At 47.2% G+C, this 12,086-nt stretch overlaps 1 protein-coding gene across 6 annotated transcripts in view; it reads left to right on the forward strand.

Annotated features, from left to right (window-relative positions):
- The first annotated feature begins 10,600 nt into the window (after nucleotides 1–10,600).
- SORCS2 (sortilin related VPS10 domain containing receptor 2) overlaps nucleotides 10,601–12,086 on the forward strand; it is a 543,664-nt gene continuing 542,178 nt past the window's right edge. For all 6 annotated transcript variants that reach the window (XM_032186612.1, XM_032186614.1, XM_032186611.1 and 3 more), the window contains exon 1: nucleotides 10,601–10,694. In XM_032186612.1, the coding sequence (XP_032042503.1) occupies nucleotides 10,665–10,694 (30 nt within the window). In that variant the 5' untranslated portion in view covers nucleotides 10,601–10,664. The remainder of the gene's footprint in view (nucleotides 10,695–12,086) is intronic.

A 12,086-nucleotide genomic window follows, 5' to 3' on the forward strand; every position in this document is an offset into this window, starting at 1 on the left:
TCACTTGCCTCTTTTCTGCGTTGTTTTTGTTATCTTACTGTAGGGTCATAATTTTTTTTTTTTTAACACTCAAAAATGCAGGGTCAAAATAACTACAGGAGTAAGTGGTATGTTACTCTACAGATTTCAGTGATGTTACAGACATTTAATTTTTAATCCATAGGATTAAAAATTTGTTTCTTCAAATGCAAAATCTGGCATTAATGATTTTTTTTTTTTTTTTTTAAGAAAACCTACTTTGAACACTGTTTGCTGCACTGTATTTTTGAAGATACTAGTCCAGAATAAAATAGCAATTTGGTAAAGTGTTCTTGCAAAAAGAATCAATCGCACAGGGGATAACATTTCCTGAAAGTTGCACAGACCCTGTTGAAAGCTCAGCTGCCAAGAAGCAAGGCCTTTTTGTAGCACAGGATATACAGACACCTAATATGTGACTTCCAGGGGTCAAGGAGGAGATAAGAAGATCACAAGTGGTCCACAGCATCTATAACCCATAAGCCTTTGACCAAGCAGAGTCCCATCCTGACTTGCCCTACCCGGGGAGCTCCCTAAGGAAAATGTAAGTGCTGGTGAATCCCTTCCTGACATCCTGTGAGACGAAGGATTTGGGAAGGATCTAACGTGGTTACTGTTAGAGCTTCAGCTGCCTAAGCAAGCATGCTTGCAGCATGGTGGTGGCACAGCTGGACTGCTTCAGAGCTGTTTTGATTTTCCCTTTTAGCAGCAGAGGTGAATCTGGTTTAATGGGTAAGCCCTGGTGAACCCAAGCTTACAAGATGATGATGGGGAGCATTGGCAGATATTTGAGGTGAATAAACAGCACGATTGAAACTATTCAGAGACTGAAAGGATATCTAACTGTCTGGAAAAAATGTAACTGAGACACAGAAAAACGGTTAGGAAAAGCATCTTATTTGCATTGTGGCGCTAGTGGAGCCACACTTGCTTATGCTAGAGCTCATTTAAGTCATACGCCCACCTAAAAAGATCACTGCAGGCTTGGTTTGTCTGCATGGCAGTAAATGTATCGAAGGTTCAGAAACAACCATTTGTAGCAGGAGAAGAACCAAGTGAATGGCAGTAGCTGTTAAGACATGATTAAATGTGATGTATGTCAGCAGCGGTTAACTTCTGAATGGCTGGAGGCTACTTCTATTCCCCGGTAGCTGTTTGGTGACCAGAAGCAGCAGCTTGCTTTCTGTGGCATTGCGTGACCTGTCCTTGATTAGCGCCCTCTGTAACCCTCGCCTTTCAGCTCTGCCCTTTAATTTGGTTGACCTGATGACAGTCCTAGAATCCAGGTGCCTCTAAGGTTTCAGCAAGACCTACAACCCACAGAGTTTCAGCCCTCAGATTGCTAACTGGCCACTCCTTTTAACTGTGGCTTTCCAACCTAGGTTAGGGGTCAGAGCATGGCTGAGTCTTTAGGGCAAGCTGGAAATAAAACGTCCAAATGACAAATCCAACAGCCTGCATGGACACATCATTAGTACGGGAAATACGGGAGAAGTCAGCTCTCCTCCCTGGAAATGCTAATGCGTAGTGAATGCTCTGGACAGGAAGTCAGGAGGTTTTCCACATTTATCTCTTTCAAAAAATTCACAAAAATATTTTGTTTTGAGGGATGCGAAGGAAGATTCCTAGTGAAGTCTGTGGCTCCGCTTGCATGATTTAAGTGAAACGGCCGCGTAAGGTCTCTGCTGATTTGTGGGCCTTGGCTGAGAACCTTCCTTTATTGCTCTTCTTTGTCACTGCAGAGTCAGTAATGTATTCAACATATTTTCCATAATTTATAACCCTACAGAGACGGGCAGTGTATCAAGTGCTGCTGTAGGAACCAGTGACTGATCGAACTAATGAAGTCCAGGGCCCACGTGCCGTGTTGCAGAGATTCACAGAGTTAGCCCGTGTTCTTGGAGATGGGGGAGACTCAGTTAACCAATATTAAAAAATAAAAAAGGTGAAATACGCATCTGATACACGGTAACACTCGTATCCCTAGGAATAGCTGCTAATACAGCTAGAATGGAGAACCTAGAAAATGAAGGTGCTTTGAAGATAGACCTGTAGAAATAAATTAAGGATCAGACAAATTCTGCATCAAGCTAGCTACAATGGAGCATCTTCGCTAATATTTTTTTTCTGCTGACAACAGAGACCCCATGAGAAGTCTTTTATTTTTTTTCTTCCCAAAACAGAAGATTTGTGTCCTGCGATGCAGTTCTGCACAGGCTAAAGCTACAAGAGAGCTGCTGGAAAATTGCAGGAACAATGATTTATTCCTGGGCTGAGAGCTGAACAAGGGGAAACACATAAACACTGCACTATAGGCACAAAAGGTGATTATTTTTGCCACATGAAACTGCTTTAAAATTCATGGGGAAAAGTAATTTTTGATAGTACGGTGTAGGTGTTTTAGTCCTTATAAAAATAGCTACGGAAGGAATGTTTGTTTGTCAGAGACTCAGTCTTTGCTTTACCAATCAGGTATTTTTAATGACTTTCCTTGAATAAGACTGAGCGTGGTTATGTTTATTGATGGATGAATTTGGATGATTACAGCAGACTAAAATTGCAGAATCATTACGATAGCAAAAACAAATCTGTAGCCTTACTGTATTTTTCCTGAGCAAGTTTTCTTGGGAGAAAAGCTGTGATCATTCTATTTGATTGGATTTTTTTTTTTCTGGTTATATGTAAATATTTTGGTGGATAAATGTACTGCTTTTCTGGGTGCTAGACTCTGAATCATACATGAAATTAGAGTAAAGTAGGAGTAGTTTTGCCACTAAAATGTATATAAAAGTAATTGTCTGTTTCTTTGTCAATGTTTACAATTTGTATAATTCAGATTTGGTATGATCTTCATGACCCCTAAGCAGAATTGTTTTGCCAGATGTTTGTTTTTAATTCTCCATATTCCCCAAACTTCTGGTCCAATCTTCTGTAGATCAGGGTACAGTATTATTAACGAAAGATTAAAAAAAAAATAATAATAAAAATCCCAGTTAAAGTATCTTTTCATTTTTTCTTAAAAATTATTTCCACAATATCATTTCAAAACCAGAAGAAATGAGCTCAGATCCTGTATGCAGTAACCACCAGAAGCTTTTTTGAGTTTAGTCAGGCAGGAGAAGGAAGATGTTGAGAAAACCACGCCAAACCTCTTAGCCTTAGCACTGCCAGAGAAAACCTGTAAGGTTGAAAAATCATGAGATTGTCTTAAGGACTGTAACATTCAAGTGAAATCCTCAACTCCACCTTCTTTGGCTTCTGATTCCCTGCTTCTAGAGGATTTATTTGCTCCGTGTCTTCTATCTTTGAAAACACGAAAGCTAGCGAACTCTTAGATGCCAACACTGAGATTTTTATGCAGTCTCCTGATTCCAGCAGCTGGAGCTCTAAGAAAAGTCTTGCAAGTCTGTCAGCTGCTGTATAAGCAGAAAGCTGTATGTATTGTTTCCTAGAGATACACATTTGCTCTTATTTACCTCTCACACAATGCTTATTCGTGGTTTTCAGGTGAATCATATAGCAGGCATGTGGAAAAACATACACGTTTCCCAGGCTTCCCTGCTTTTTGATAATCCCAGTGCAAATTGAAACAGCCACTTGTGCCAGATTTCAAAAGGCAAATTCATTTTCTAAAGCATTTGAGCTCTTAGCTCCCCATTGATCTTTGTGCAAGGTAGGAGCCAAGTGCATTGCAAATGCCTACCTGCATCTTCACAGATTTAGGCTATTGCAAAACTGCATCAAAGGGACCTTCAGGCGAGGCTGTGGTTCTTTGGGATTGGAGAGAAACTACTGTGCTTGGAAGAAAAAAGGATAGGGAAATACTTTCTTTTGGATATTTTTTCATTATGTGTGATTAGAGGTACTGACAGTGTAATTTGTATAGGACTGTTCAAAACATCATGGTATTTATGTACTTGTTTGTTTTTATCGAGGTAGGTTATCCTCTATTCATAAGACAGGGCTGCCTATTCTTTGGGAGAACTGGTGTACTGTCTTGGTGTATGTACTCTTGCTTGATGCATAAAACAAGATTTTGAGATGTTGTGAAGTATATATACATGTTCTGCTTTACAAGCTCAAAAGCAGAACAAGAGTGATTTAAAGGAAAGCAACGTTTAAATATAGAAATTGATTTGATAAGGGGAGCCTTGGAAAATGTGAAGTTCTTTGTATTTCTCCAGCTCGTGATTCCAAAGCCCCCCAGCCTTTTGCTTATGCAAAACATCTGCCTTCAGCTGTTCCATTTTTCAGGAAAAATAGCTTGTAGGAGAGGCGCCAGTTGTCTTTTATGTTTCTATTACTTTAATTTTTACTCTTACCCATATGGCTTTTTTGGAAAATGGTCTTCTCCATAACGTGTGATAGTCAGGGTGTCTGGCATCTAACAATACACATTTCTGCAGTTCTACACTGCTTCCAGTTACTTGTTTTTTCATTGGGAAAATAAAAGATCCATCTTTATCCATTCCCCTAGACCACACAAATGGAGAACACAAACAAATGAGGAAAAAAAAAAAAAAAACACACATAGAAAAGAATAATCGATCTCAGAAAAAAGTACCACCTAAACAAAATGAGCGTACTTCTGTGGTCATTATTTAAACCAGCTGCTCCTGAAGGTTGTTACTGCTATAAGTGAATCTATCTCATGGATTGAAGGTAGTGTGGACTTCTGTGATGTTCTAGCTGAAAATGTCTTACACAAAAACCCCTTCTTGCTGGTTTGGCCTTGAACCAGCCACTGCTAGCATCTGGAGACCTCAGACACGAGACGAAAATTAGCAACCTGCCTGGAAAACTTGGAGCGAAAGCCTTCCCTGCGTCCAGCAGGCACGTGGTCAGCACCCAGTCCCACACCAACTGAAGCCTGCTTGCTGACAACATTTGGGATTTGCTCTGGGGGTCCAAGCCTCTTACCCATGGGTTGGAGGCTGCTCCCATTTCCACGAAGACCCTGAGAGGATTGTGCTAGGCCAGGACATGGAACAGGTAAGGGCTGGGAAGATCTCCTGTTAGAACAGTGGTGTCTTCGGGGTCTTTTGCCAAAGACCATAAGACTGACTCAGAACGGATTGGTTTTGATTGGGTTTAATGTTTATTCCTTTTTCTGATATCATTTACTCAGAAATGCAGCCATATCAGCAGTTGACACAGGTAAAAATCCTGTAGATTTGAAGAGCATGTAAGTGGTTGGTAAGGCGCTAACAGTACTTTCAAGACAAAAGGAATTGTGTATCTGTATGTACATGAAGCTGAACGTAAACCTGAGTGTTACCTCCTTCACAACACAGTTTTCTTACCTAACTACTCCATTTTTTTTTCCAGATTTCCATGTTTTCTCAAATTAGCTTCATGAAATCTTGGGAATGAAAGAGCACAATGATTGCGGAGCTATTCCATGAGAAAATTCCCACACATGAAAGAAAAAGCTCTGCTTGTTCTGTTGTGAGCTCTTAAGGTATAGACAATGAATCCGACCCTCTCATGTTTTGAGACCTCTCCTCGTTAATTGTCAGTGAGAAATTACAAAGGCTGCAGACAGATAATCTTACAACAGGTACCACAGGGCATTTTTCACCGTGTTTTCAGTTCAGACTAAACCACTACTTCAGGGTCTGTGGCATAACAAATTGATGCAGGTTAGGTTGGTTGCTTTGAAAAAAAAAAAAAAAAGATTTTTAGGGGCTCAAGGCAGCTTGTGTTCATTCTTAGTCTGTTTTGTAAGTGATGGAAATTTGATAACTTCAGTTTATGAGCTAGAGACAATTACGGTGTGCATTTTTTTTACCTACTTGTTAGGGAAAATCCTGCAAGGTGCTGAGCTGTTCATACTAAATACCAGTTACTTTAATTGAACTAGGTGAGAGCTGAAGATGCTCAAAGAATTAGGTTCCTCTTCTGTCTCAGTGACTTCTTGTTGACAGGCTACCAGCCCTTATAAAGGCGGCTGGTTGTGTCCGTTTTTCGGCATGCACACTGCCTGGCAGTTTAATGCTGCTAAAATGAAAAGCTAGTTAGCTTTCCCCCAAATCCCATGCAGCTCTTCCAAGTTTTTTCTCATGTGCATATGTCAGCACGCTCAGACTTGAACACAGCACTCAGTAATACTCAGAGATAACACATTATACTGAAATTTTCTCTGGTTTATATCATTCAAATGTGAATAGGATAATTGGGAGTGTACTTTATAGCTTAGTCAGATCCTCACAGAACAAATGCAGCCACTCACATTATTTTTTATTTTTTAACTTCAGAACTGCCCACAGAAGTAAAGTTTGTTTTTTTTTTTTTTTTTTTCTTTTTTTCTTGTGATGAGTATTTCTTGCTATTAATTAGGTTTTCTTCTGTGGGCATCCGAGCTAGCAGCTGAGGGCAACACAGCAATGAGTGGATGCGAACAAATCAGCCTGACAGCAGCTTGGGTTTTTCACTCTGCCAAATGGAGCCATTGTTGGGAAAAGTGCTAGGAAAGACACCTAGATTTTTTGAATCTAGAAAGAGCACTATTCTGTTCTATTTATTTATTTATTTTCGTAATTGTAACAATACAAACAGAAATTATTTTGGATCCTGAGAGGCCATGCTAAATGAAAACTGCTGTTTGGCATTAGGGCAATTAGGGTACGGCAATGTGCGTAGTAATTTACATATAATAGAGAAGGAAGCATTTGTTTTTTGTTAATTGGGTTACAAGGCAGTAAAGCTTTGCCGTTTATTAATTTGTTGGCTGGCAAGGTGGTGGGAGCAAGCAGGCTGCTTTGACACGACCCATGTGAGATGACGGCGCTCTCACGCGTGAGCGGTTTGTCGGAAACCCTGCAGGTCACTGGGTGCTGAACGATGGCGTTAACATAAACACGATGTAAATGGCAATCATTTTGTATCTCATCTATATAATAAAAGTGTCCTAAGCGTATCTTGATACATTAATTTAAATTGACCTTTAATTAGGTAAACGATCCATAAAGAGCATGCTTGCATGGGTGATTCTCTTGTGACTTTCTACAGCATTGTGCCTCTGTGGTCATCTTGCTCTACTGTGGTAAGAAGCCTGTGAGCTTGAAATATAGAACAAATTTATCGATATTTTTATTTGCAAGAGTTCTTCTTGCAGCCGATAACAGGAGGAGTATTAGTGTTGCGTCTTGGTTTCGGCCCAAGCAGACTTGCGACTTTCTGTAATGCTTCTCCGTGTCTGATCAGAAATGAACCTGCTAAAAATCAAGCGGTTAACTGAAGCCTTCTTAATCTTAATCTGATCTGACAGTCAATAAAAATGTGAGCAGACTTTATTAGTATAGCAGTAATAATTCTGCCATTAACAGGAAGAAACTTGTCTTGGATTTACAAGGCACTAACTCTTTTTCAAGCTTTTTCTATTTCCATTCTGGGACTAGAGGAGCTCAGAGGTGTCTGATACTAGGTTATTTTTCTTCTTGTGTGTCTGAGTGTATTTGCTGGGCCAGAGTTTATGGGAGAGATAAAAGGTGGCAGAAATTTAGGAAAGCCTTTTTGTTTTAGGAATCCTTAAACATGGACTGAAAGAATAAATGGTGAGAGGTGATTTAGTTACAGAGCTTTGAAAGAAATTCATGGGAGAAACTTCTTTTTCAGTTTTGCTGCAAGCTCTTAGACTTCCCTCCCATTCTGGTAGATACTTGTATTTTGAGCCATACTCATATTTTGTGTACACAGCAGTGATATAGGGCAACCGGTATTGTTGCTGCCGTATCCCTAGCCTAGAGTTACAGCACTGTGTTATTGTGAATTACGGATATATTAAACGTGCATTATTTATTAGATAGGAAGGTTCTGTGAGTGTGCATTAATCTGGCTGCTGTAAAAATGGCTTTAAAGCCATTGAAGTGGCTGGGTAAAAGCCTTTTACCTAGTGGCTGAAGTTTTTTCTGTACTTATCCTGAGAACGTGCTGCATAGACACAGATGGTGCAGGTATCTTCATAATATGTTCTGTGCTGTCAGGGAGCAGTCAGACGATCACTTTCTCTCCATCCACCTCGGTCAGCATCTTCTCAACCCTTCTCGATTCCAACTAAATTGGCAAAAGGGGGAGGTCACGGAAATAAACGGCAAGTGCTATGAAGGGAAAATTTTGGGGCAGACAGGGAGGACTTCACTGGTGGATTCGTTATGATCCTCTGAGATTTATGTGAAAGACAGTCTGATGGGGGAAAACGTCTGCAGACCTTGCAGTTATCCACGATGCACAAAGCTGGAGGAACCCAGGAGTCATTAGTTCTAGAGCAACTGATTGCTTTTTGGTTTTGTTTTTCAGTTTCATTTTGGAAATGTTGGTTCCTGCCAGGTGTAAGGAGCTGGCCCCTTGGGAACTTGGATGTTATCGTCTCCTCTCTTCCCTGCTGCTCACTGGGAGCCCTGTCTGTCCAACACTGAGGTGAATGCAAAATGGGCAAGCACAGCCCAACTTCAGCTGAATGTGGCATTCAGCTGAAGCACTGGTTCTTGTCTGCAAGTTTAAATCTGCAGGGGCTCAGGCCTTTCCTTCTACTCAGTGTATTTTTAGGTTATTATACAAATGTTGAGCAATCTTCACAATTTCATAGGAGATGTCTGGGAGTGCTGGATGGCTGTCATGCCAGAATGAAAATTACTCAATAATTGAGAAATCACCCTTTGTATTGGTTAATATGACTGCGGTTGGGCAGTGTTTCCTTATTTTTTTTCCCTTTAGAGGTTGAAGTGCAAGATGGAAGGTGATATGGTCGATACACAAGCAGTGCCCAGCAGGAATGACTTCCCACTGTCACTTGTGTGTTTTCTGGGAGCTTCTGGATCACTGCCTAATTGCTGCACCCCTAAACAACACGTCCACACAGTAAAAATTCAAACAAGTGTTTTACCACCTCCTGTCACTGATGCCAGTTTGCAAGAGCCAAGGGGTTTTGCCTGGAAAGCTGACTTTCTGCCCACTGAGGCCAGGTGCTTCTCCTCTTACAAAGGTTGGTGGTTTAGAGGAATAAGGTAACATGAGGAAACTGCATGCAAGGGTCGTTCTTGTCTCACACTTGTCTTTAACTTCACTACATGGCTTCCTACAGCCACAGAGGCCTTTTAAGGATGTTATCATCTCCTCTCTTCCCTGTTGCTCCAATGTTGTCTCCAGAAATCAAGATTTTTATTGTTATTTTTTTTAAAGATCAATCTGCTGGTGATGAGCCTGCTGCCTGCTAGGAGCTGTGGGGCAGAAGAAAGGATGCGCTCCTTCTCTCCACCAAAGCGTTCCTTATCTTAATTGCAAAAATTGCAATTTTGCAACTGCTTCATTCATTCCTCTGCTTCCAGCTTCTGACAGAGCCCTTCTGGCTTTTCTACTGCACCTCTCCGGGCCTCATGGCCAAACCCCGTGCTGTGAGAGGCCAGGCTTGCCTGCTCCATGGTCAGCAAGTAGCACGTCCACACCGAGGGGCTGCGTGAGGGTGGCTGGGGGCGCTCTGGCCCTGTCTTTCCCTGCAGCGCCACGGGACAGCCCGCAGGCAGCCGGTGCTGCAGCGGGGCTGCAGGAGCACGGTCAGAACCAGCAGCCCAAAGTGTGTCCCCATTGGGGTACAGGCGGCTGGGAGCGTGTGGCTGTGGCCCCCTGGGTGACCTGGTTGCTGTCCCCGAGTGTGACCTGGTCGGTGACCCAGGGTGTGACCCAGGGTGTGACCCAATGTGTAGTCCTGTGGGTGACCCGGAGTGTGACCTGGTGGGTGACCCGGTGGGTGACCAGGTAGGTGACCTAGTGTGCAGCACCGTGGGTGACCCAGAGCATGACCCGGTGGTTGACTTGCTGGGTGGTCCCATGGGTAACCTGCTGGGTGGCCCTGGGGGTGACCCGATGTGTGGCCACGGAGGTGACCAGCGTGTAGCACTGCGGGTGACCTCGAGGATGACCCCATGAGTGACCCACTGGGTGACCTGGTCGCTGTCCCTAAGTGTGACCCGGTGGGTGACCTGGCTGGTGACCCAGTGGGCGACCCGCTGGGTGACCCTCTCCCTGACCCTCTGCCCCCACCCTGTGCGCGCCCCCACGCGTGCCCCGCGGCGCAGCCACCCCTGGGGGCTCCCCGTGCGCCCCCTCCCGCGCCTCCCCCGGTCCCGGCGGGGCCGCCCCGGGCTCTCCCCCGGTGCCGGCGTTTCGCTGCGGGCCAGCAGATGGCGGCGCCGCCCCGGCCGGGCGCTCAGCCCCGCTCCGGCTCCGGCTCCGGCTCCGACCCTCCCCAGCCCCCGCCCTCCGCGGCGGTGTCTCCCTCGCCGCCACCTCCCCGCCTGTCACTGCCACTCCGGAGAGCCACCATGGCGCACGGCGGGCCACGCGTGTCCCTCGCAGCCACCGCCACCGCCGTGGCCTCCCGCCTGCCTCCTCCTCCGCTGCTGCTGCTGCTGCTTCTGCTGCTGGGCTCCGCCGCCGCTCTGCGCTGCGCCGAGCCCTGCGGCCCCCCCGGTCCCGCAGCGGCCGCCCGGGGGGCGCGGAGCACGGCCGGGGGGCGGCGGAGCACGGCCGGGGAGGCGGCGGGGGGCGGCCGCTCCGGGAGAGCATCTCCCCCGGCTGGCGGCCGGGAGCGGGTGGCCCTGCTCAGCACCTCCTTCGTGCTCAAAGGGGACGCGGCTCACAACCAGGCGATGGTGCACTGGACGGGAGAGAACAGCAGCGTGAGTACCGGGGGGGAAAAACCAAAAGGGAGCCGGGGAGGGGGGCTCCGTGCCGGCCGCCGGGGGTGCCGGCGCTCCGCCGGGCTCGTCTCGCCCCGTGCCCGGTGCCCCGTGGGATCCCCGCGGGCGAGCAGCGCCCCGATGGGCGGCGAGGTGCCGCTTCCCGAAAGTTTGGAAAGTTTGGAAAGCGGAGGGGCAGGGTGCCGCGGGGAGGAGGGTGGCTGACGGCGAGGAAGAGGAGGATGAGGAGGAGGAAGGCTCGGTCCCGGAGCGGCGAGGCGCGCACCCCCGGCTGAAGGAGAGGCGCTGCCCTCCGCGGGGAGGGGACCCCTGCAGGGATCTCCTTCTCTAAGGTCTGCACGGTTACCTCGCGGCGCCCCCTCGGCTCCTTCATCCCCTCGGGACACCCACGGGATGCTGCCTGCCGCTCCCCGGGGGCTTCTCCCCGACCAGCTCCCCCCTCCTCGCCCCCCGGCACCCTCCCGGTTGTGTCCCAGTCCCGGCGATGCCCGAGACCCCAGCGCCCGGAGCGGGGCTCGCCCCGCAGCACCAGCGCTCCCAGCGTCCCGCTGCTCTTCACCCGGAGCGCTTCGAGCCCCGAAGTTTCGTGGCGAGCCCGGTTTCGTTTGCCTCCAGCCCTCCCCTCTTCGTGTGCCGACCCCGATGGCTGCGTGTTTGCACGGGCGGTCTCAGGGCTTGGCTTTGCTGCTCGTGGTTTCTCCAGCACGCAGGCGGCAGCTCGTCCCCGTGCGCGTCCCAGGCAGGCGATCCCCGGCACCTTGCGCTGCCCGCACAACTTCCCAGGCAGGGAAATGGTAGGAAGGCTCGAGATCAACTTTCCTCTAGAGGATTTTAGCGTTTCGGGAAACCCCTCGGGTGTTTTTACTGCGGTTCAGTCGAGCTCCTCCCCTGCTTGAACTTTGTGAGTTTAGCATAAAGTTTACTTAAACTTGGCTCGGTTCAGAGCGCTGCTGTTGTGGTGCTCGCAAATCCGCGAGCTGTCATCCTTCCCGTGGGGGGCCGGGTCCTGTTTTCCACCTGTCTGGTTGGGGATCCACCCGGGATGTGTGGCGGCCGCGGCTCGGCGGGTGGGGAAGCAGCGGTTCCCCGGATCACGCCGGCTGCTCTTGTGGCATCACGCGTTTTCGTGTGCCAGAGGTGGAGGCAACACCGCAAAGCTTGGCGCTTTCAGAGCCGGTTTCTCGTTTGCTCGGGAAGGAAGGGTGAGAGGATGGAGGATGGCCATTTTCTGCTCACAGAACGCGTCGCAAACCAGCGGCATCAGCTCTTGTGACTCTGCCCTTCCTCCCCGGTAGGCTGCTGCCGTTCCCTGCCTGGGGACGGTGCTTGCAGGCTGCTAGGGTTGCCTCCTTGAAGAATTCAGTATCCAAA

Source organism: Aythya fuligula, chromosome 4 (assembly GCF_009819795.1).
Source record: "Aythya fuligula isolate bAytFul2 chromosome 4, bAytFul2.pri, whole genome shotgun sequence".
Classification (NCBI taxonomy): Eukaryota; Metazoa; Chordata; class Aves; order Anseriformes; family Anatidae; genus Aythya; species Aythya fuligula.